Genomic DNA, 25,635 nt, shown 5'->3' on the forward strand with positions numbered 1-25,635 from the left:
TCCTCTCTTGCAGGAGGCTATTCCCCCTGAGTAAATGTTTTCAACCTGGGGTCTATTTTCATGGCTTCCTTCTCTTTGACAGAGAGACAAAGAGAGGTTTTTCCTGGGGGTGACTCCCTTTCATTCCTTGTTGTTTTGACCTCGGTGTAGTGTTGCCCCATGTCTTGTTTATGCTAAGCGGCCACTTGCAAGCCTTGCCACCTATGAGCATGTGCAGAGTTCACGATCCTGTGAGCTCAGGTATTCCAAGATGGAAGCTGTGATCCCACAGTTCCAAATCACAGAGGGAGGCGCTGTTTGCAGAAGGGCAACGTTGTGCAGCCCTGATACACAGGCACTTCTGTGCCTGTATTTCCTCGGCTAATACAGAAAGCTGATTGGCCAGGGCAGGCAACCAGTCAAGGAGCATGATATCACAATGGGAAGAGTTCTAAGCTGTGCTACATCAAAGTGAAAGGCAGGTAAAACAGATGAAGGAAGCAGCCCCAAGAAAAAACACAGCTTTAACATGTAAGCATTACTTGGATAACTCTGTTCCTTATCATGTATTTGATTTGCTTTATTGTATTAATATTTCTCATTTACTTATTTACTAATGTATTATTTTATTTATTGTTAAATTTATATACCGCCTTTCATTAAAACAATCCCAAGGCAGTTTACAGCAGAATTTAAAAACAAGATTGTAAAAAAGACACAATTAAAATATTGAGCTAAAAATATAAAACAAATCTGATTTAAAATTTTAAACAGCACAAAATACAATAAAAGCAGCACAAAATACAAAGAGCAGCAGCAGAGACAATCATATAAAAGCCTGGGTAAAAAGCCAGGAGTTAACATGCTTTCTAAAAGCTGTGATGGAGACCCAGGAGCGAATAGTCACCGGGAGAGCATTCCAGAGTCTGGGGGCAGCCACAGAGAAGGCCCTGTCCTGCGTGCACGACAGCCGAGCCTCCCTCATTGTAGGCAACCGCAGCAGAGCCCGCTCCTTAACTAATTTATTTAATTTCCTTGCGTATCAGCTTTCTTTGGTGATCTCTAATTTCAAGTTGCTTATTGGTTTGACATATCATGTGTGTACTGACAGACAGGCCGATATCTTGTAGTAACGTCCAGATGTCCCAGGGCAGAAAATTTTCAAGAGGGAGGAAGAGGGTAAAGTGGGTACAGCGTGGGTACAGGAAGAGGGTACAGTGCAGGTACAGTGAGACAGAAAGAGCTGAGGAGTTTCAGTGCATGGATGAGATGTTGGTGCTGGGAGGAGGGGTGTAGACTTGTTAGGCACTGGGATACACTTTGGGGCAAGCAAGGCCTGTACAAAAGGGACGGGCTGCACTTGAAGGTTGCTAAACAGCTTTTAAAATGACACCTAGGGAATGGCTGATGGGAGCTGGGCAGTATCTGGTTCGGCAGATGCCATCCTTTACAGTGCAAGGGTGCAGAGGATTCAGATAAAACAGAAGGGGACAGAGCAGAAACACATAAAAAGCAGACAGAAGCCTGTGTCAGCCAGTCAAAGAGTCAAAAGAATGAGAGCAGACACCAGGGAAGAGATTCAGTGAATAGGTGTTTATATACCAATGCCAGAAGTCTCCGAGCCAAGATGGGTGAGCTGGAGTGCTTGGTTGCTAACGCAGAAATAGATATAGTGGGCATAACAGAAACATGGTGGAACTGAGAGAACCGGTGGGGCACAGTTCTCCCTGGATATAAACTCTATAGAAAGGACAGGGAGGGGCACCTTGGAGGTGGAGTAGCACTGTATATTAAAGAAGGGATAGAATCTACCAAGCTAGAAAACCTAGGTGGACTGCAGTCCTCCACAGAAACCCTGTGGGTGACAATACAAGGCCTGAAAGGAAAAGTGCTACTGGGGACGTGCTATTGCCCTCTGAATTATTATTATTATTATTATTATTACATTTATCCCACTCTTCCTCCAAGGAGCCCAGAGTGGTGCACTACATACTTGAGTTTCTCTTTCACAACAACCCTGTGAAGTAGGTTAGGCTGAGAGAGAAGTGACTGGCCCAGAGTCACCCAGCTAGTATCGTGGCTGAGTGGGGATTTGAACTCGGGTCTCCCCGGTCCTAGTCTAGCACTCTAACCACTACACCACGCTGGCTCAGTGACTGGGAATTGCAGGAGGAAATCAGGGAGGCATCAAGGAGAGGCAGGGCTATAATAAAGGGTGACTTCCATTACCCACACATAGCGCGGCCCCCGAACTCCCCAGTCCCGGCTGGCTCCGTGACAGAGCCTGCAATCATGTGGGTGGCTGGATAGGCTCCCCCCGCTCTCCCCACTCACTCTGACAAACCGGGTCTCACTGATCGGCTGTGAGCCCGGTGGTTCTTCAGTGGGTAGACCGCTCAAGTAGCCCGCGCATAAAACTGGGTTTGTGGAGTGAGCACAGCCTCTCAGCTCGGGGGTCTCCCCAGTATGCCCTGTGCACTCGTACAGGGCATACTGTAGTTTCTGGGGGCCATGCGGCCCCCAAACTCCCCAACTCCCGGCGGCTCCCTCACGGAGCTGGCAATCGTGTGGGCAGCCTATCTGGCCGCCCAGGGCTCCTGCCCTTCTTGTGTGCGGGGAGAGCGGGCTTAGCTCGCTCTCCCCATTTATTCTCACAAACCTGGTCTCACTGTTCGTGAGACCCAGCTCTTTGAATTTCAGAAGAGGAAACTTCTCCAAAATGAGAAGTATGGTGAAAAGAAAGCTGAAAGGGAAAATCAGGAGCGTCACTTCGCTCCAGAACGCATGGAGTTTACTCAAAACCACAATACCCATTTAGATTGTATGCCCAAAAGGAGGGAAGGTACCACTAAGTCCAGGAGGATGCCAGCATGGCTAGCATCAAGGAAGCCATAAAAGGGAAGAAGACTTCCTTCCGAAATTGGAAGGCCTGCCCAAATGAGGAGAACAGAAAGGAACACAAACTCTGCCAAAAGAAATGCAAGTTGACAATAAGTGAGGGGAAAAAAAAAAAAGGTTTGAGGAACATTTAGCTAAAAGTATCAAGGGGAATAACAAGAATTTCTTTAAATACATCAGAAGCAGGAAACCTGCCAGGGAGGTGGTTGGACCATTAGACAATGAGGGAGTGAAAGGAATTATTAAGGAGGATATGGAGGTTGCAGAGAAGCATGAGAACATAAGAACAGCCCTGCTGGATCAGGCCCAAGGCCCATCTAGTCCAGCATCCTGTTTCACACAGTGGCCCACCAGATGCCGCTGGAAGCCACAGACAGGAGTTGAGGGCGTGCCCTCTGTCCTGCCTTTACTCCCCTGCACCTGGTTCTCAGAGGAGTCCTGCCTTTGTGGCTGGAGGTGGCCCACAGCCCTCCGACTAGTAGCCATTGATAGACCTCTCCTCCATGAAGTCATCCAAACCCCTCTTAAAGCCATCCAGGTTGTTGGCTGTCACCACATCCTGTGGCAGAGAGTTCCACACAAGTGGATCACGAGTTGTGTTAAAAATTACTTCCGTTTGTTGGTCCTAGACCTCCTGGCAATCAATTTCATGGAGTGACCTGGTTCTAGTGTTATGTGAGAGGGGAAATAATTTCTTTCTCTCCACTTTCTCCACACCATGTATGATTTTATAGACCTCTATCATGTCTCCCCGCAGTCGTCTTTTTTCTAAACTAAATAGCCCCAGGTGTTGTAGTCTTGCCTCATAAGAAAGGTGCTCGAGGCCGCTGATCATCTTGGTTGTCCTCTTCTGTACCTTCTCCAGTTCAACAATGTCCTTTTTAAGATCTGGTGACCAGAATTGTACGCAGTACTCCAAGTGTGGTCGCATCATCGTTTTGTATAATGGCATTATAATGTTAGCCGTTTTATTTTCAATCCCCTTTCTAATGATCCCTAGCACTGAATTTGCCTTTTTACAGCTGCAGCACATTGAGTCGACACTTTCAAAGAGCTGTCCACCACGACCCCAAGATCCCTCTCCTGGTCCATCACCGACAGCTCGGACCCCATCAGCATATACTTGAAGTTGGGGTTTTTCGTCCCAATGTGCATCACTTTACACTTGCTAACATTGAACCACATTTGCCATTTTGTTACCCACTCCCCCAGTTTGGAGAGATCTTTTTGGAGCGCCTCACAATCCGTTTTGGATTTCACTACCCAGAAGAGTTTGGTATCATCTGCAAATTTGGCCACATCGCTGCTCACCCCTGCTTCTAGATCATTTATGAATAAATTAAAAAGCACGGGCCCCAGTACAGATCCCTGGGGGACCACACTTCTTACTTCCCTCCATTGTGAAACCTCTCCATTTATACCTACCCTCTGTTTCCTGTCTTTCAACCAGATAGCAATCCACACATGTACTTATCCCCTTATCGCATGACCGCTAAGTTTCCTCAGGAGTCTTTGATGAGGAACTTTGTCAAAAGCTTTTTGGACGTCCAGGTATACTATGTCAACTGGATCATCCTTATGCACACACTTGTTGACACTTGCAAAGAACTCCAAAAGGTTGGTGAGGAAAGATTTACCTTTGCGGAAGCCATGCTGGCTCACTCCCAGCAGGGCCTGTTCTTCTAGGTGCGTTACAATTTTATCCTTGAGGATGCTTTCCATCAATTTGCCTGGAACGGATGTTAGGCTAACCGGCCTGTAATTTCCCAGATCACCCCTGGATCCCTTTTTGAAAACCGGTGTTACATTTGTTCCTCTCCAGTCCTCTGGTACAGAGCCCAATTTCAGGGATAAGTTAAATATTTTAGCAAGGAGGTTGGCAATTTCACATATGAGTTCTTTGAGGACTCTTGGATGGATGCCATCCAGCCCTGGTGATTTGTTAGCTTTCATTTTTTCCAGACAGTTTAGAACATCATCCCTTGTCATTTCTATCAGACTCAGCTCTCTAGCCTCCATCCCTAAAAAGCCTGGTTCAGGAAAAGGTATATGCTCAGTATCCTCTGCCATGAAGACAGATGCAAAGAACTCATTCAGCTTCTCTGCAACCTCCATATCCTCCTTAATAATCCCTTTTACTCCCTCTTTTTCTAATGGTCCAACCGCCTCCCTGGCAGGTTTCCTGCTTCTGATGTACTTAAAGAAGTTTTTGTTATTCCCCTTGATACATTCGGCTAAATGTTCCTTAAACTCTCTTTTTGCCTTCCTTATTGTCACCTTGCATTTCTTTTGCTAGAGTTTGTGTTCCTTTCTGTTCTCTTCGTTTGGACAGGCCTTCCAATTTTGGAAGGAAGTCTTCTTCCCTTTTATGGCTTCCTTGATGGTACCCGTTAGCCATGCTGGCATCCTCCTGGACTTAGTGGTACCTTTCCTCCTTTTGGGTATACAATCTAAATGGGCTTCTAGTATTGTGGTTTTGAGTAAACTCCATGCACTCTGGAGCGAAGTGACTCTCCTGATTTTCCCTTCAGCTTTCTTTTCACCATACTCCTCATTTTGGAGAAGTTTCCTCTTCTGAAATTCAAAAGGTCCGTGTTAGACATCCTTGGTGATTCTCTCCCCGCATGTATGCTGAATTTGATGGCACTGTGGTCACTGTTCCCTAAAGGGTCGATGACACTGACATCACGCACCAGGTCCTGGGTGTCACTCAGAATTAGATCCAAGGTCGCCTTCTCTCTGGTTGGTTCCATGACCAACTGTTCTAGGGCACAGTCATTTAGAGTATCTAGAAATTTGACCTCTTTGTCCTGACTTGAATGTGAATTTACCCAGTCTATGTGTGGGTAATTGAAATCACCCATAATTACAGCCCTGCCTCTCCTTGACGCTTCCCTGATTTCCTCCTGCAACTCCCAGTCACTGTCGGCATTTTGATCTGGAGGGCGATAGCACGTCCCCAGTAGCACGTTCCCTTTCCGGCCTTGTATAGTCACCCACAGGGTTTCTGTGGAGGACTCCAGTCCACTTAGGTTTTCTAGCTTGTTAGATTCTATCCCTTCTCTAACATACAGTGCTACCCCTCCTCCAAGGCGCCCCTCCCTGTCCTTCCTATAGAGTTTATACCCAGGGATAACAGTGTCCCACCGGATCTCACTGTTCCACCATGTTTTTGTTATGCCCACTATATCTCTTTCTGCATTAGCAACCAAACACTCCAGCTCACCCATCTTGGCTCGGAGGCTTCTGGCATTGGCATATAAGCACCTATACACTGAATCTCTCCCCTGATGTATGCTTTTCTTTTGACTCTTTGACCTGCTGGCACAGGCTCCCGTCTGCTCTTTATGCGCTTCTGCTCTGTCCCCTTCTGTTTCATCTGAATTCTTTGCAGCCTCACACTTTAAAGGATGGCTTTTGCCAAACGGGATACTGCCCAGCTCCTATCAGCTGTTCCCCAGGTGTCATTTTAAAAGCTGCTCTGCAACCTTTTTGATTTTAAGCGCAAGCAGTCTGGTTCCATCTTGCTTCAAGTGCAGCCCGTCCCTTTTGTACAGTCCTTGCTTGCCCCAAAATGTGTCCCAGTGCCTAACAAATCTCATCCCCTCCTCCCGGCACCAACGTATCATCCACACATTGAAACCCCTCATCTCTGCCTGTCTCACTGTACCTGCGCATGGAACAGGTAGCATTTCTGAGAATGCTACCTTGGGGGTCCTGGACTTCAAAATGCTACCTATCAGCCTAAATTTGGCTTCCAGGACCTCCAGACTGCATTTCCCCACATCGTTGGTGCCGATGTGCACTACGACAGCTGTCTCCTCCCCAGCACTGCCTTGGAGCCTGTCTAGATGCTGTGTAATGTCCGCAACCTTCGCACCAACCTGTGTAATGTCCGCAACCTTCGCACCAACCTTTGCACCAGGCAGGCAAGTCACCGTGCGGTCAACATGCGGGTCACAAACCCATCTCTCTATCCCTCTAATGATCGTATCACCAACTACAAGGAGGCCCGCACCCCGCAGAGGAGTATTTTATTTATTTATTTGATTTATTTGATTTATATACCGCCCTTCCAAAATGGCTCAGTATCCCCTGTGCAAGACGATATGGGCTCATCATCCACGGAAAGGGTCCCTTCTAAAGGAGCATTTCCCTCAGACTGATGTCCTCCTTGCCCAAGACCTTCATTCTCCCTGACAGCAGAGGAGCTACCAGCCCTGGAGTGGGATGCCTCTATCACATCCCTGAAGGTCTTGTCCACATGCCTCTCTGTCTCTCTGAGCTTCTGCAGATCCGCCACCTTGGTCTCAAGGAAACGGATTTGTTCCCTGAGAGTCAGGAGCTCCTTGCACCAAGCACACACCCATGACTTCTGCCCATGGGGCAAATAGTCATACATGTGGCACTCTGTGCAATACACTGGGAAGTGCCCCTTCCCCTGCTGACCTTCTATCTTCATACTGTTTTTGTTGGCTGTTTACAGTATTTAGGGAGCTTATTGTCCATTTATTAGATAATTTATTAGGATAGGTCTCAGCTGTAATGGTCAACTATTTAACTGTGCAAACAGCCTTTCCCAAGAATATGAGGGATATGAGGGAGGGATATGTACTTACGTTCTCTTCTCCACCAGGCTCCTTGTGATCCTTGTGATCGCGGGGGCTTGTTCCAGGCTCCCCTGCACACTTCCCGCTAAACTTCTGCAAAACTCCTACATCATGTTTGCTATCCCTGCTGGCTGTGCTCTATTCGCTATGCTCTCAGGCCTTCATGTCATATGTAGAGTAGCCTTCCAACTGTCACACAGGATGTAAGTCAAAGGAAAGGAATGTGGGGCCTCTTGCAGCCCTAGCTGACTCCACCCCCTCCAGGCAGCCACTAAGAAAACACTGCAGTCAGGTAGCCCTAAGAACTCCTAGTCCTGTGATATCTTAACCCTAACAAGTCACACACACACACACACACACACACACGCACACGCACACACACATACCCCTACCCCTTAAAGAGAAACAGCCCCTGCAAAACTCCCCTCTTCCTGTTAGTTTGTTTGAAAGGGAAAAGGCTAGGTGTTTAGAAAGGCTTGCTCACCTTCTCAGCTGTGTCTGCTCTTCCCAGAGTAGCTTTCCAACTCCCAGAGTAGCCTTCCAACTGTCACACAGGATGTGAGTCAAAGGAAAGGAATGTGGGGCCTCTCCCAGCCCTAGCTGACTCCACCCCCTCCAGGCAACCACTAAGTAAACACTGCAGTTAGGTAACCCTAAGAACTCCTAGCCCTGTGATATCTTAACCCTAACAAGTAACCCTAACAATTCACACACACACACACACACACACACACACACACACACACACACACTTAACGCTTAAAGAGAAACAGCCCATGCAAAACTCCCCTCTTCCTGTTAGGTTGTTTGAAGGGGGAAAGGCTAGATGTTTAGAAAGGTTTGCTCACCTTCTCAGCTGTGTCTGCTCTTCCCAGAGTAGCCTTCCAACTTCCCAGAGTAGCCTTCCAACTGCAGGCTTCCAAAGCAGTTCTTTGTATCCATCTTCATGGCAGAGGATACTGAGCATATACCTGTTCCTGAACCAGGCTTTTTGGGGATGGAGGCTAAAGAACTGAGTCAGATTGCAGTGACAAGAGAAGATGTTCTAAACTGTCTAGAAAAACTGAAAGTTAACAAATCACCAGGGCTGGATGGCATCCATCCAAGAGTCCTCAAAGAACTCAAATATAAAATTGCTGGCCTCCTTGCTAAAATATATGACTTATCCCTGCAATCAGGCTCTGTACCGGAGGACTGTAAAGTAGCAAATGTAACACCAATTTTCAAAAAGGGATCCAGGGGTAATCCGGGAAATTACAGGCCAGAATAGAGGAGGAGAACCTGCTTCCCTAGTTGGGAAATGTGTTCTCTGTGATCGTGTGCTAAGCCGCAGCCAGGCCAGAGGGCTTTCCCTTCAACCCAGCAGCTATGCCCAGCGCACAATCATGGATGGTGCCTCCGAACACGTTTTTAATGGGCAGATGATCCAATATTGGGAGTGTGCGCTGCTCTTGAATTAGTGTAGGAGGCTTCTCCGACCCTGTTCTTGACAGAGTGCCTGCTATTTCCTTTAAGATACATGACTTGTTAATATTGTCCACTCTGCTATATGCTTCCACAGAGAGAATGGAAGAATGGTCACAGCTGCCTGACAGAATAAGCAGATAAAATGGCACCAAAAGTTGGTAAGTTACCTCCTCTATCTTTTTCTGTGACATGAAGAAGACATGAGGACAGGGTTCAGATTTTTACACCTTCAAACGGGAATTTTATAATGACCTTATACAAAACTATGGTGCAAGGAGACATGTTAGAGACCTATACAATCATTCCTGGAGTAGAGAGAGTGGACAGAGAATTTTTTTTCTCCCTCTCTCACAGTACTAGAAACAGGGATCACCCCATGAAACTGAACATCAGGAAATTTAGGACCGACAAGAGGAAGTACTTTTTCACACAGCCACAGAATGTGTTGATAACTTCTAGTTTGAATGGCTTTAAAGCGGGCTTAGACAAATTCATGGAGGTCAGGTTTATCAAAGACTACTAGTCTGAGGGCTACAGGCCACCTCCAGCCTCAGAGGCACGATGCTTCTGAATACAGAATTCTTACAGAGGAGTCACAATAGGAGAGAGGGCATGCCCTCAGCTCTTGCCTGTGGGCTTCTCAGGGACATCTGGTGGGTCACGGTGTGAAAGAGGATGTTGGTTTAGATAGGCTTTGGGCCTGATCCAACAGGGCTGTTCGTATGCTCCCATGGGATGGGGGATTTGTTGATTGAGGCTCTATATCTGCCCCTTCAGGGAAGGAAGGGAGGAGGAGAGAGTCGCAGTTGGGGGAGGCACCAAGGGAGAAGGCAGCAGGGAGCTAGCTGAGGAGAGCCTTAGCACGGTGAGTGTGGAAATGGCAGTTGAATCCCAAGTACTCCTATCAGTCTCACAGTGGACACCAGCAGAGAAAAGAAAGGAGCACCAGTTTTTACTTAGCTGCATTGGCTTCTTGTGCCTGTTTTGAAACTGACTAGCTTTTGTCTAAAAAAGCTAACTGACTAGCTTTTGTCCTGTGGGAGCTACTTTCGCCATGTGATAATTAAATCATGGAATCATAGAACTTTAAAGCTGGGAGCAGCATTGGGAGTCTTCTAATCCATCGCTACTCAGTGCACAGAACCATATCCGTGAAAAAGAGCCCAGAACTTAGCAAGACTTTGGTCGAATTTGGAGGTAATGTGGAACAAGTTAAATGGGGTAGAGGTTGGAACTCCATTATTTCTGACCATGGTCTTCAACTGAAAGCAACTTGTGGTTTGCCTCGCCAAACTCCAATTTTAACCTTAGGTTTACAGCGAGGTTTGCTGCCCAGACTAGAGGCTTGGCAGCCGAAGCATTATGACTGAATGCAGATGGCACCATAAATGCGATCCTGTGAGGTTTGGGGAACTGCAATCATAAAGATGGCAGCACAGACCTGCCTGGGATTGTGCCCTCTCCATGCCGGTCGATTCTCCGAGCACCAGCCTCGCCCCTCCCATCTCCAATACAGCTATGTAGTAGCCTGACAACAGGGATGCCACCACGTGACATCCCAAACCTGTCAGCCTATCAAGAGGGAAATTAGCACAGGGCGTTCCCTCTCCCCACTCTGTCTCTTGCTCCCCCCATCACCTGTCAAGCAGGGGGGAAAGGGGAGAGGATGGCAGGGCGGGCAGTAAGTGCTTTGCTCCCTGAGAATCAAGTGACAATGTTGTATGTTCACAAGCACAAACACTCCAGGTGGCAACGTAGGCAGTGCACCCCACAGCACTGGGATGGGAACATTTGCTGGGGGAGGGGAGGGTTCCTGGGGTCAGGTTTAAAAGGCAGCACCAACAAAGGATTCTTGGACAAATGATTTCTATTTTTTGCACCAAAAAATGGGGGAAGGGGGCCCCAGCGCCTTCCCCTTTGGGGACATTTGTGCTCCCTAGGCTTACTCATGAGAAGGGCCAGGCAGCAGGAACAGCATTGCCAACACCGAGAAGGGAGAGTCTTTATATGTCTGATCTGAACCAAATTAGCTACAGCTGTAGGGACGCATAGTGATGCCTCAATGCTGTAGTTTGTGATGATGTCATCCACCCCAATTCAAGATGGTGGGTGAGTGAATGTTTGAGGCTCAAGTGGCCTAACTTGTGGACTGTCTAGCTAATTTGAACCAAATTAGTTACAGTTGTAGTGAGTGACACGCCATTGACACCTCAATGGCGTAGTTTGTGATGATGTCATCCACTCCATTTCAAGATGGCGGACGCATAAACTGTGGAGGTGCAAGTGGGCTAATTTGCAGACTGTCTAACTGATTTGAACCAAATTAGATACAGTTGTAGTGAGTGACACCTAGGGATGCCACAATTTATTTATTTATTTAACACATTGGTATACTACCCAAAACACAAGTGTCTGGGCAGATTAAAACAAAATGGCATAGTTTGTGATGATGCCATCCACCCCAATCCAAGATGGCGGATGCATGAAAGTTGGAGGCGCAAGGGGTCTAACTTGTGGACAACCTAACCAATGTGAACCGCATTTAGTCCAGTTGTAGGGATAATGAAAGGAAAGTAGGCAGATTAGTTCTTACCACAACAACTTGTTTTACACCAGAAATGCTCAGGGAAAGCTGGAGACTTTTTAATTTTATTTTTTGAATAAATTCTGAATAAGATACTTCTCACTCACCTGCACAATACATACCACACTTTGCATGGACTGTCCTACGACTCTCCCCTCTTTCTCCCTCACCTCCACTCACTCTGTCTGGAGTGTGCCAGCCCTAGCAAAGTTGGGGGGGAGGGGAGAAACTCTGTGAAGGAAGCTTTTTTTGGCACTTGGCAGTCATGGGCAGTGCCGGGGTGGGGGAGGGGGGAGAAACATGCCAGCAGGGGTGGTGGGAAGCAGCACATCTTCTTCCCCCCCAACTTCTGTGACATTGGAAGCCCTCTTGAGGCAACTGGTGGACTGTTCTGTCACTTTTGCTTTTTGACCGGGTTAGCAAGGGGTGGAGCAATGAATTCATTTAGCAATGAATTCATGTCACCCCATCCCATCCTTGGTCACATGAACTGCTTGTCTCCTATCCATATCTTCCTATCTGAAAAACTGCAGTCACTTACTTACATGGTTAAACCACAGGGGGAAAGTGGGAGAACCTTGTACCAAGGACACCCTTGGTGAAGAAGGTGCAAGGAGCCACCTAGCCAACACATCCTGGCCCCAACAGCCCCAGTCCCATGTTGCACAAGCAGACCTGGCTGCTGAGGCATGGATGGCCAGGTGTACCTGCTGGCATCTGTCAGTGGAGGGTATGGTTGCTGTACATGTGCTGCTTGCTGTGGCATGTGGTGCTGTAGTTTTTAGAGGCAGGTGTGGGCTATGAGACAGGTTTAGGTGGGTGTTGCAGGTGATTTTGATGTGGCGTGTTACCAGGTAGGCCATAGCCAAAGGTCTTTAGAAGAGCCCCTGGTGGCGCAGTGGTAAAACTGCCACCCTGTAACCAGAAGGTTACAAGTTCGATCCTGACCAGGGGCTCAAGGTTGACTCAGCCTTCCATCCTTCCGAGGTCGGTAAAATGAGTACCCAGAATGTTGGGGGGCAATATGCTAAATCATTGTAAACCGCTTAGAGAGCTCTGGCTATAGAGCGGTATATAAATGTAAGTGCTATTGCTATTGCTATTGCTATTTAGCTTTGGAAGTCATGGAGAGTGGGTGGGGTGCTAGAGCATTTATGTCTGACAACCACTGTAGGTGAAGATGTCCATGGTGGATGCTCAGGTGAGGGTGTGTGGCATGCAGGTAAGCAGGACAGGTGAGGGGCAGGACAGGTGAGCATCCTGAGTTCCACCACCTAATTTGGATCCTGGATGACTGATGCTGGTTTTTGCCCCAGGACAGAACTGAGATTCCTAGCATGGGGCAGATTCCCATAAACAAACCAATGCCAACCAGCATTCAGCCATGATTCCTGTGATCATGAGAGAACCTGCCCATTGACTGGAATATTTATAGTCAACATATGCTGTTGTTTTATAGAAGCAAAGGCAGCCAAAGGAGCCAAAGGGATTTTATTACGCTTGCAGGGGTATTTCTTTTTCTGTTTCTTGATCTACTCCTACTCCTGCTGATGCTGCTACTACTTGTATACTGCTTTTCAACAAAAGTTCTCAAAGAGGTTTAAATAGAAAAATCAATAATAAATAAATAAAGGTTTAAAAAGTAAGTAAAAGATACAACAGTGGCCATGATGCACAACCTAGCATCGCTGCTGTGGTCTGCCCCGAGGCTTCTGTGAACTTCCAAGAAGCAGCATTTCCAGAAGCTGTGTTTGGACAGGTTTCCTCATTTATGACAATGGAGACTCCTCTGGAGATGCTTCTTCTTCAGAGCATCAGGGCTTGCTCTGAATTCCAACTCAACCCCAGGGTGGGCTGTCATGGTGACCATAGGCTGCGCACCATGTCAGCCAACATTACCTATTCTTATCATGGGCACAATCCTGCCAGAATTAAACTCCCTGACTCTCATAGATGTATGGGTTGAACATATACTTTAATGTCCCCAACCTACGTATTTGGGGAGATAGCAGGAACCATTCCATTATATGGATGTCTTATACAGTTAAATTTCATTGATTCTTGCTCTATATGGATTCAATGATGTATAGTGAATATATGCTCTTCTTTTACAGGGGCAAGCGCAGCCAAAGTGGTAGTAGACGATGACGACGATGACTACGAGGACGGTCTGTATGCTGCCCACACATAACTGGTTATCACAGAGGAGGGATTATGCACAAGGAGGGATAATTTATATGTAGAGAGGAAAGGACTAGAGACCATCATGATGGGGAGGAACAGAGGGAGGATAAAAGTTAGTCCTGTCCTCCCGAGATTCACTAGAATAGCAAAGATCTAAGGTTGGCATCTCCCCTCTGCCTCAGGCCCTGGCATATGCTGATTTTGGCAAATATGCTTTGTTTGTTGGCTAGCACAAGTCTCAAACTGTAGTCCCCCTAATCCAGACTCTGCACTTGCAAGCCAGGTTAAGGCTATTTATTTATGTGTTGACTAGCTAGGCCAGGCACAGAGCATCTGCACCTCTAGTTCACCACTGCTGAACCCCCCCCGCCCCATCTTCTTCCCTGCCTGCCTCCACTACCATTTCTCACCCACCACCCACCCACCAGCCAGCCTCTGCCACCCTTTCCCCCTGTGCTTCCACTGCCTGCCAGCTGCTACCTCCCCTGCCCAGCTGCCTTCTGCTCCCGCCACTGCTTTCTTCCTGGCTGCCCACTGGCTGCTGGCTGCCATTTTGTTTCCCTGCCAGCCGGCCGGCCGGCTACCATCACCATTTTCTTCCCTCCCTCCCGTCTCCATTGCTAGCTGCTCGTGAATAGGCTTGTGCATTTCGATTCGGGTACAAAACGTTTTGTGCCCAAAAATGGCAATTTTGGAGGTTTTGTAACCAAAACAAAATCAAGAATTGAAAAACAGAGATTTTTGTTTCCAAATCGAAATGACTGTGTTTTGGACAGAATGCTTTGTTCTTCAGAAAAGCATGGCAATTCAAATTGACTTTTCTGACTCTCTCCACTCCAGCTGAGGCACTGAATGATTAGCAGAAGATAAGATATGCAAAAACTGTTGAGCATCAATAGTGTAGTTAAGCGTTGTATTCAGTGTGATTGAAATGCAAACTGATTTTGCAAAGGGATTTGGAAGACAGCATTTTGAGACAGAAATACCCAAATATCTTTGGGAGCTCAATGCAATTCCAAAGCTCTTGCTAAAAGCCATGGCATAAATTGTGTGGAGAAGCTTTTTGAGAAGCTGGTTAAGAAAGTTCTGAAATTACACAGGTGTTTCTTTCCAAAGGTTTAGGAAGAATCTCTTGACTTGTTCAGGGCTCTTTTGAAGAGCTATTTTGTTTTTCTTCTGATTTTTATGAATTATAGTAGTGTCTAAGTTTTGATGCCCAAGTTGAGCAGTCTAATGTAATTTAGGCCATAATGTAATTTGGTGGGACATGATATCTAAGCCAGGGGTTCACAACTTTTGCTATTGCAGGGACAGGTCATCCACATGGGACTACAGGAGACAAAAGGAGGGGGGTGGGAAATACACCTGTCAATCTATTGACATCCCCAGGAATCTTAGTTGCTTCTCTCTTTGTTGTAACCATGATCCATGGTTTTGCACTTTCTTAAATGCAGTGATGATAAATCTCAACAATTCTGAACAGTAGGCTGATTTGTTTGGTATATGGTTCACTCCAGTTCAGTTAAATGAACATTTAAAGCTGTTCCATAGTACCAAGGCAGTTTTACTTTATTTTTTTACATTTTATATCCTGCTCTTCCTCCAAGGAGCCCAGAGCGGTGTACTACGTACTTAGGTTTCTCCTCACAACATCCCTTTGAAGTAGGTTAGGCTGAGAGAAGTGAATGGCCCAGAGTCACCCACCTAGTATCATGGCTGAATGAGGATTTGAACTCGAATCTCCCCGGTCCTAGTCCAGCACTCTATCCACTACACCAATGACCTGTTGTCACTGTTCCATGGGGAGGGAGTGTTTTTATTGAAAGATTGATTGAATTTACAAATGGGTTTTGCTGCTGTGCTAGTGCCACAGGGACAGGCTCACACCCGCTGCAAAATTCTCAAATAACTGTGCCAAAAATTTAAGTGTTCTTGTTGTTCATCATTTCCTTCACTCTTTCAACTTGTTTATGTGGGGCTTCAGGGGCAAAACAGTGGGTTGGGTGGCAGTGCCCCAAGGCTGGTGCACCCAGATTACAAATAGGGCAAAGGGCTGATTTCTTAGGAATTTTTGAGGTTTATGCATCTTTAAGATTTTTCCCCATAGGGAATAATGGAGGTTTCGGCAGCCCCATAACTCCACCTGGGGGGCAATGGGATGGCCCAAAGCGAGTGGTGGTGTAGTGCACAGAGGGTGCCGACCAACCCCCTGGATTGCTAACCCATCGAGGTACTGGGCTTTGTTGTTTCTGAGGTGTTGAGTTTAGATTCTCTGGTAGCAAATGAGATTTTTAATGAAAAACCATGAATCCATTCTCATATGCTACTAGATAATCTACTCTCAGAACAACTCTAGAACAACAAAACTCTGTACTTCCTGGGTTGGCATCCCATGTGGGTGGTTGGCACCCTATGTGCACTACACCACCACTTGCCACCACCACTGGGCCACCCCAGTGCCCCTCCAGTGGAGTTATGGGACTGCAGAAACCTCCATTATACCCTACAAGGAAAATCTGAAAGACACGTAACTTCATTAGTTCTTTAAAAATCAGCCCTTTGCCAAATTCCTCTGAAAAAATTGTAGTAGCTTCCTTGCACCAACTGGGCACTACTACCAACCACACTCCACTCTGGGCCACCCCTTCCCCCCACCCCACACAAAGCTATACGTTTCCTGAAACCTCCATCATACCCTATGGAGGAAATCTGAAGGACGCACAAACTTCAAAAATTAACCAAAAATCAGCAGTTTGCCCAATTCCTTTGAAATTTTTGTGGTAGCTTCCTCTCATTGGGCACTACAACCCCCATCCACTCTTTTGACCATGTGACCCATTTTTAATCTGAATAAATTTGGATTCATATTCAGATTAATTCGGATATGAAACAAAACTGAGGTCATTCAGAAGGCTTAATTTTGGACAAAATACAAAATGGGGTTGATTCGGATTTGGTACAAATCAAAACAGAAAAGATACAAAATGCACAACCCTACTCGCGAACTCTCGTGAGAGCTGCCATGCATGGGATTAGCGATGGGTATGCCTAAGAGAAATATATATAAAGAAAGATGCTGCCCCATCTGTTAGCTCTGGGCAGTTTACAATAAATGAAACAAATATATATAATCAGTTAAAATCAGCAAAACTATCAGACACCAAAACAATATAAAACAGCCGGAAGCAGTTTAAAACCAGTCATCATCTGGAGTCCATCTGAGAGAGAGGAGCAGAACCACTGCCAAGCCGTGCCTCCTACCGCTAAACCCCTTAGGCGATCCAGAAGGCTACTATGGTTGTTGGTGTTAAAAGCCTCCGAGAAATCCAAAGGCATCAACAGAGTCACATTACACTGGTTGTATAACTCTTCCAACAGAGTGATGTTATCCCCAGCCCCTTTTGAGGACGGGCAGGGAAGGATAGCAGATAATTGGCTTCCCCCTGCAGTCTATTCAGCCTAGCTTCCTCCATCTGCTTAGCTGAGCATGAGCCCAGCTCACAGGCCATTGGCGGGGAAGAGTCCAGGCTGATAGAGTAAGGATGTTGGCTGTTTCTAGAGAGATTGCCATGGAGCACATTCCCTGGGGCATTGTGTGGTTTTGGTTCATGATGCTTAATGCCGGATGTTCTTTCCCTTTGCTTTTCAAGAACCTTCGGCTCTGGACTATGTGCTAGAATTCTTAGAATCAACCAGAGGTCGATACATGGGCTTAGCACTGGTGGTGCTCGAATTTTTTCTCTGCATTGTTATGTTAATTTTGTGTAAGTGCAACTCTTCCAACAAAGGAAAACCTTCAGAATTAGATAGGTTGGCTTCACTTCAATGAGAAAAATTCTTTCCAAAAGAGGCACAGTCCATCTTCTGTTAATTCCTTTTACCTTCCACTGATGTTTAGCTTTGGTTCTCTCCCACTGACAGCAATAGAACCGACACTTCCTAGCGATTTAACAGCCCAACACAATTATAGAACAACCTGCAGAATACTCTCTCCTGATTCTCTACTCCTTGTCACTTGCAGTGTGAAATCTTCCTTCTTTAAAGTCAGATTTCTACCACACATGTTGACACAGGGCATCATAGATTAGGGGGACATACCACAACAACAACAACTTTACTTCACATAAGAGGTGAAGGCCCAAGAGTATAGCGGACAGAGCATAGTCAACAGGGGTAGCAAGCAGGATGTTGAAGGTTTGCAGGGGTTTAGCCGGAAGTGTGCAGGGCAGCCTGGAACAAGCTCCTATGATCACAAAGAGCCTGGTGGAGAAGAGAATGTAAGTACAAATCCCTTCCTCATATTCTTGGGAAAGGCTGTTTGCACAGTTAAATAGCTGACCATTACAGCTGAGACCTATCCTTCTAATAAACTATCTCTAAATACTGTAAACAGCCAACAAAACCACTATGAAGATAGAAAGTCAGCAGGGGAGGGGGCACTTCCCAGTGTATTGCACAGAGTGCCACATGTATGACTATTTGCCCCATGGGCAGAAGTCATGGGTGTGTGCTCGGTGCAAGGAGCTCCTGGCTCTCAGGGAACAAATTTGTTCTCTTCAGACGAAGGTGGCAGATCTGGAGAAGCCCAGAGAGACAGAGAGGCATGCAGACGAGTCCTTCAGGGATGTGGTAGAGGCATCCCACAACAGGGCTGACAGCACCTCTGCTGTCAGGGAGAATGAAGGTCTCAGACAAGGAGGACATCGGTCTGAGGAAGAGGGAGATGCTCCTTTAGAAGGGACCCCTTCCATGGATGATGAGCCCATATCCTCTCGCACAGGGGATACTCCTCTGGGGAGTGGGGGTCTCCTTGTAGTGGGTGATTTGATCATTAGAGGGATAGAGAGATGGGTTTGTGGCACGCGTGTTGACCGCACAGTGACTTGCCTGCCTGGTGCGAAGGTTGCAGACATCACACAGTGTCTAGATAGGCTCCTAGGCAGTGCTGGGGAGGAGACAGCTGTTGTGGTGCACGTCGGCACCAATGATCTAGGGAAATGTAGTTGGGGGGTCCTGGAAGCCAAATTTAGGCTGAGAGGTACCATATTGAAGTCCAGAATCCCCAAGGTAACATTCTCGGAAATGCTAACTGTTCCATGCGCAGGTACAGTGGGACAAGCAGAGCTGAGGGGTTTCAATGCATGGGTGAGACATTGGTGCTGGGAGGAGGGGTTTAAATTTGCTAGGCACTGGGATACATTTTAGGGCAAGCAAGGCCCGTACAAAAGGGACGGGCTGCACTTGAACCAAGATGGAATCAGACTGAAGGTGCTTAAAATCAAAAAGATTGCTAAGCAGATCTTAAAATGATGCATGGGAACAGGATACGTCAGCTGCATCCGTTTCTCGAGATCAATGACCTCAAAACAGTGGTACATCTGCTGGTAACCTCCAGGCTTGACTACTGTAATGCACTCTATGTGGGGCTGCCTTTGTACGTAGTCTGGAAACTTCAATTGGTTCAGAATGCGGCAGCCAGGTTGGTCTCCGTGTCATCTCAGAGAGACCACTTTACTCCCTTGCTGAGTGGGCTACAATGGCTGCCAGTTGGTTTCCGGGCAGAATACAAAGTGCTAGTTATAACTTACGAAGCCCTAAATGACTTAGGCCCTGGGTATTTAAGAGAATGCCTTCATCGTTATGTGCCCCATCGCCCACTAAGGTCACTTGAGGAAGTCTGTCTCCAGTTACTGCCAGCTCATCTGGTGGCCACATGGAGATGGGCCTTCTTGATTGCTGCCCTGAGATTTTGGGATGCGTTCCCTGCTGAGATGTGATCCTCCCCATCCCTGACTATTTTTTTACAAATATCTGAAGACCCACCTCTTCACCCAAACTTTTACAGCTTTTTAAATTTGTAGTTTTAATTTTATATTGTTTTAATTTTATACTGTTTTAAAATTGTTAAACTGTTTTAACCTTTTATATTTGTTTGTTATTGTTAACCACCCAGAGATGAAAGTTTGGGCGGTGTACAAGTTAAATAAATAAATAAATAAATAATAAAATAAAATAAAATAAAAATCTGCCCTTGAATCTGGGTCGATTTGATTCTAATTTGATTCTATTTAATTCAAATTTGAATTGATTCAGCCTAATTTTTAAGGGCTAGGGGGCACCAAAGTGATTTGGGTGTCAGGCCCTACGGGTGCCAACCGCCACCCAACCCCAAAAGGAATCGGGCATAGGAATTTGTAAAGGAATCGGGCATAGGAATTTGTATGTGTTGTGGATTCTCGGTTGTGAAGTGACTTCTTCATAGGGAATCCCTATGAAGGATTCCGCCCCCACCCCCTCCAGGAACTTCCCTGAGGGAAGTACAAGGTAACTTCCCTGAGGGAAGTACAAGGTAAAACTTTACTGGGAACAGCCTATATTCTGCGACGATATCTATAATAATAGCGACAACACAGACAATAAAATTCAGCCATCCCAGGTCCTTGGGAAGGACTCGATGTCTGGATAAAACAAACCAGTCAATAACACCTGTCTGACTGTGTAAATAAATAATAATAATAATTTTTTAAAAATTGGTCCGCTAAAAGCCAATTATCTCAGCAGGGAAGTCAGATAAGGCACCGCAAAGGTGCATTCCCTCCTTATCAAAAGAAGGACAGACTGGGCAATCAGAACCCAGAAATGTAACCTATTAAAAATGCTGATTAGTTCACTGTTTCTGACCAAAGGACATTCCCGTGTTTGCATGTCCAGCTACTCCATCATTCTATTCACTCACTGAAGCTATTCCCACGATCAGTAGAAAGTGGGCTAAGGGAACCTAGCCCACTTTCTACCGATCGTTGGAACCACTGGGCTTGCAAGTGAGCCCAGTTGTCCCAAGGTGGCTAGCCTGCCTAATTCCCCCTCCCCTTAAATGAGGTTAATGGACCGAGTGCAAATGGCCTCTGTGAGGTCATGCCCGGCCTCGCAGAGGCCATTTGCGCATGTGCGTCATCATCCAAAATGGCCACCGTGCCAAACTACGGAGGCCTGAATGGGCCGAAAAACCAGCTGAAAGAATGGAGGCCAGCAGGGGGAGGGGGAATCTCTGCAGAACTCCCACCACCACCACCACCACCACTGCCTCAAGGACCTTCCCCAAAGGGGAGAAGGTTTAAAAAACCCACAATTTTAATGTAAAAAAAATATTCATGACCCTCCCCCGGACTGAACTGAACCGGGGAGGGGCATTCAAGGGGGTGCTGGACCAAACTGGTCTGATCGGATTCAAGTCTGGCCCAGACCCGAACCGAACTGGGCCAGCCAGTTCCATGCGCATCCCTAGTCCACAACTTTGTGTAAATTTAATCTGATGTGGGACTGTCTTCCCCAGAGCTAATTTCCTCACACAAAGCCCAAACACAATTTTGGGGGTGTTTACCAGTCACCCGGGGCAGTTCCTTTAAGAGCCTGGAGGTAAAGCATCTCACCCCAGGTCAGCAGGAGCAATCGCTGCACCGCTCAAAGGTACTTTCTGCCAAGACTTGTCTTCTTCAAGGCTGATCCCTGACACCAAAAACAGATTCTGGGCTAAGGCCTGGTGAGCCTTCATTCAAATGAAGTGCTGATACATGTGAGTCGGGGGAGAAACGGATTAAAAGCCCACTGGCATAAGGTACTCTACTGTGTCAGAACGTGATTTCTTTCTTTCTTCTTTCTTAGATATTGTGACCATGTTGAGCACTGCGGATGACCGAGCAGCAATGGCCTTGCTTAATGATTATATTAGGTCGAATAACAGATCGCTTCAAAATGCAAACAGTAAGCAGTGAATTATGGTGGGGACACCCTGGACGTTTCCCAATGCCATTGATTCCCAGCAGAGCATGTTTCTAGTCTAGAGGGTGGGGAGACAAGCAGAGGTAGTGTCTACAGCTGCTGTCAGATGAGCCCATAATGCACTCGGGGGGAAAGGGGGGGGAATAGTAGAGCCCCAGCTTTGCGTAGAGAAGGTCTCCACTTCAGTTTCAAACCCTGGCAGCAACTCCAGGTTGGGCTGGCTCAGACCCCTCTCGGCAGCCCTGGAACACTGCTATTAATCCACGTAGAGAGAGACTGACTGGATGAACCAACTGTCTGACTCGGCAGAGGGCAGATCCAGAAGTTCACAGATGTGAGGAAACCAGATTCCCAGCTTCTCGGCACTCCCCACTTGCTCTTGATGGCATCACTCAGTCCATTTCTCCTCAGTGCATTATCGAAAGAGATGGGGTGAATAGTAGGGCATCCAGAGAGAGAGAGGGCAGGGGAGCTGCTTGAAGCAATGGCCACCAGTCATGGCAACCCTCACTTGCACCATTCTCCCTGCCGTGCTGGCAAGACATTGGGGGGGGGAGCAGTGGCTGCTCCTGCAAGGCCCCCCTTCTGCTGGCCTATGCACTTCCTGTGGGCAGTGCAGAAAGGTGGATTGCCTGGAGAGAAAGAGAGTGTACAGGTGTCGAGAGCAGGAAACAGCCGCTCTTTGCAGAAGCAGCCACTGCCACATTCAATTGTGTTGTCACAAATTGTGCTGGCTTACGAGGTGCCCTCCATTTCTTTCCAGCCACACAGCAATCAGCAGTAGCAAGCTCAAGTTGGCCAAGCACAGCAGAACAATCAGCAATTAGGGGAAGACCTGAAATGAGGAACCAGGACCAGAGCCCCATAGTCAAACACATGAATAAGCTGGGCCTTATTTGGAGAGGGGTTCCAATGTGGGGAAGGGTATCAAGTAAAAGGGTGGTGTGGACAAGGCAGAGGCATATCTAGGGCAAGCAATGAAATTGCGCCCCCATCCAAACAACTGACACCCATCTTTCAGATAACTTTACCATAATATCAGCTGAAAAATACAAGTCAAGCTCGGAGGTGTACTTGGAAAAACTAAGCAGAAGTGCCTGTCTAATTCTCTACTATACATTGTAGCATCACTATTACATCATAAGTTTTAAAAATAAATGGAGAATTTGACTTTTCCCACATACTCTGAAAATAATTAAAGGATATGCAGAGTAAACTGTGTCACTGCTTGGAATATATTCTAGTCTTTCAGAAAGACCGTTAAAATGAGAGAAAGAGAGCAAGAAGCTCCCAGTGGGCCTTAATGCTAAGGATTTCACACTGATTCAAAGACAAACTCACCATTAATAGCCATATTATTAAGACATCACATTTAACTCACTTATCACAAGAAGCAAAGTCAGAGCAAATGAATACAACCCTAGCCGATAAGCTTCAGCTCATTATTCACAAGCCCTGATTCTCTGTACATAGTGCCAAACTGAATATGTGTAGAGTGACTTATATTATAACAATTTTTTAACCTGTAGCCCCTTTGGGGGCTTCCTAAAGGCTGTGGGGAGGAGGGTCTGCAAAGGTTCCCCCTCCCCCCGCTGGCAATTCACCGCCACAGCCCATCCCGGGCTGATTTTTGGGCCTGCAAAGATTGGTGTGGTGGCCATTTTGGAGGCTGCCACACATGCTCAAATGGCCTCTGCGAGGCCTGGCAAGGCCTAGGGCCTCACAGAGACCATTTGAGCATGTGTGGTGGCCATTTTTAAAAATATATATATATTTAAAATGGCTGCCGGAAACAAAATGGTCGTCAAGCATGCTCACGTGGCCTCTGTGAGGCCTGGCCTGGCCTGGGGCCTCACAGAGGCCATTTGAGCATGCGTGGTGACCATTTTGTTTTCGGCTGCCATTTTTTAAATTTTAGCGTGCCCTACCCTAGATACGCCCCCGGGACGAGGGTCATCAGCTTCCCTTAGGAGGCCTGAGTGCATTCTTAAGGACTGGTCACCTTTGGCTCGCTCCCACTACAATGGTAACTACTCAACTGTCATTGAGACTTGTGGTGGGCACAGTCAGCTGCTTGCATGTTGTTTGCAACTGAACAGATGGGTCTGACCATTTCCCCTGTGGGCTAAGCGGGCCAATTGATCTGGAGGATGTTGCTATTTAATCTCCTTGTTCTTCTGCTGTGGCAATGGCCATGCCCCAGTAGATGAGTGAGGGTTTTTTCCCTTTTAATTCTTCAGTGTTTTAAATTCCTACACGGTGAATGTTGGGAGACAGTGGGCACCATTCTGCACAACATGCAGTCTGCCTTTTAATGGGACATGCACACAGCTGCACAGGAGGGCAGTTGGTGCAAATGAGTCATGCTATGAATGGCCATCCTTTCCAATGGCTGCCTATTATGCCACTGAACTGCCACAATCCTGGTGTCTCACCCAAGAGTGCTCTGACACACCTGTGCTCACCTGCCATTAAAAGGCAGATAGGACATTACTCACAGTGTGCCCGCCTGCATATGGATGGATGTTGGTGGCTCTCGGTAATCCCCTGACCTTTGTGGCAACTCTTTCAGATGAGTTCATATTCAGGCTGGCTATGGCTGAAGCGAATGATATGATTGCACTTCAAGAACTTACTAAGGAGGCGATTGAGGCAAGGGGTAAGTATCTTAGTGATGCAGAGGGAGGCGGAAGCCAACCTGAAATGTCACCTGCTAAAACCGCCCAGAGGCGTAGGTTTGGGGCGCTATAAAAATATGTTAAATAAATAAAAGTCCCTCTTCTTTAAAAAGTGGTTTCTGCCCTCCTATGTACCTGGCCACTTTAGCTTGAAGTTCAAGCTGATGCTAAGACGTTGTTGTAGGGAAAATATTTATTGCAGCTTTCTCTGCTTTTTACTCTAGTCAATTCATTTTGCCACTTCAAGGGGGAGAAAATAAAGCATGTAACAGTTGCCTAAGAAGAGCAAAAAAGTTGTACAAAACATATCTGCTTGAAATGCAATCCTAGCCTTTCATTGTGATCTCTGGATATACAATTAAACTGGAATTAATTTAATTAATTACACTAATTAATTTAACTGAATAAACTGGGTTAAAATTAAACTTAGATATGTTTTCCTAAGCCAGTTTTGGGAACTGGCTTAGATAAATGTATGGAGGAAGATGGGTCTATCAGTAGCATGGGCTCTATGCTGTGTCTTGTTGGATTCAAGGCACATTCGGCTCCATGTGTGTCCAGTTGGCTACCTTGCCACTTCAGCCCCTGTGGTTCTACTCCAGTGTACACCATGGTCAGGGAGCACTCTTAGGAACAATCACGTCTTCTGCCCTGGTCAGCGACTTATTCCAGTTATCTAATATGTGGTAGAAGGACTAATATTTATATCAGATAGTCAAAAAACAAAAACAAAACAAAGACCTGCCAGTTTCAGACCAGAGTTAAGGTCGGGCGTAACTAGGTTGGAGTGGGCCCCGAGACAAGATTCTTAAATGGCACCCCCCCCCCGAGGATTTTTTAAAAAAATGACTTCAAAAGGAAGATCGGGTAGGCGCTAGGTGGGGGAGAGCCTCTGAGGGCCCCCCCCCCCAAGGGTGGACAGAATGAGGTTAGCATATATATAGCCCTAAAAAGAACTGACACCCGGGGAGGGTCAGGGCAGGAGGCGGCAGTCCTATTGAATTCAACGGGGCTTGCTCCTAGGTAAGGTAAGTGGGCACCGAATTGCAACCTTCCTTGCCCTCCTACCTAACAGTTGTGGAAAGCTGCTTGAGTTGGAAAAAGCATTGGCTTGCTCGCTGGTGCACCACCAGTGCGCGAGGCGAGGAGGACCAGAGAACAGACGTCTGTGGGGTACGTGTTACGCCTCCTCCTTCCCTAGCCGGCTCTTCTCATCTAGACTCGAGCCAAGCGATACTTGAAGCGACAGCAGCCACGCCCTGCCCAGCGTGAGCCCCACCCGCCTCAAGCGCCTCGCGATGGGCGCAGCATCGCTTCCTCTACCCGCTTCCTCATAGCCTGGAGGCCGAAGAGCTTCCGCCGCCTCCCAGATTCCTCTTTGTCGGGATTCCTCCCACCCCGTGCGCACCCACCCCTGGCCCATTGCATGCTGGGATTTGTAGTCCTCTATTCACGG

At 47.0% G+C, this 25,635-nt stretch overlaps 1 protein-coding gene across 2 annotated transcripts in view; it reads left to right on the top strand.

The window, feature by feature from the left end:
• Positions 1-427: 427 nt before the first annotated feature.
• The window catches only part of LOC128328029 (C-type lectin domain family 4 member F-like), a 90,110-nt gene continuing 64,902 nt past the window's right edge, over positions 428-25,635 (top strand). The window contains exons 1-6 of one of the 2 annotated variants that reach the window (XM_053257557.1): positions 428-510; positions 9,049-9,112; positions 13,653-13,706; positions 17,373-17,486; positions 21,385-21,483; positions 24,074-24,160. In XM_053257557.1, coding sequence (XP_053113532.1) covers positions 9,097-9,112; positions 13,653-13,706; positions 17,373-17,486; positions 21,385-21,483; positions 24,074-24,160 — 370 coding nt within the window. In that variant the 5' untranslated portion in view covers positions 428-510; positions 9,049-9,096. The remainder of the gene's footprint in view (positions 511-9,048; positions 9,113-13,652; positions 13,707-17,372; positions 17,487-21,384; positions 21,484-24,073; positions 24,161-25,635) is intronic. The other variant, XM_053257558.1, reaches the window with a different exon arrangement.

This window comes from Hemicordylus capensis, chromosome 5, assembly GCF_027244095.1.
Source record: "Hemicordylus capensis ecotype Gifberg chromosome 5, rHemCap1.1.pri, whole genome shotgun sequence".
NCBI lineage: Eukaryota > Metazoa > Chordata > Lepidosauria > Squamata > Cordylidae > Hemicordylus > Hemicordylus capensis.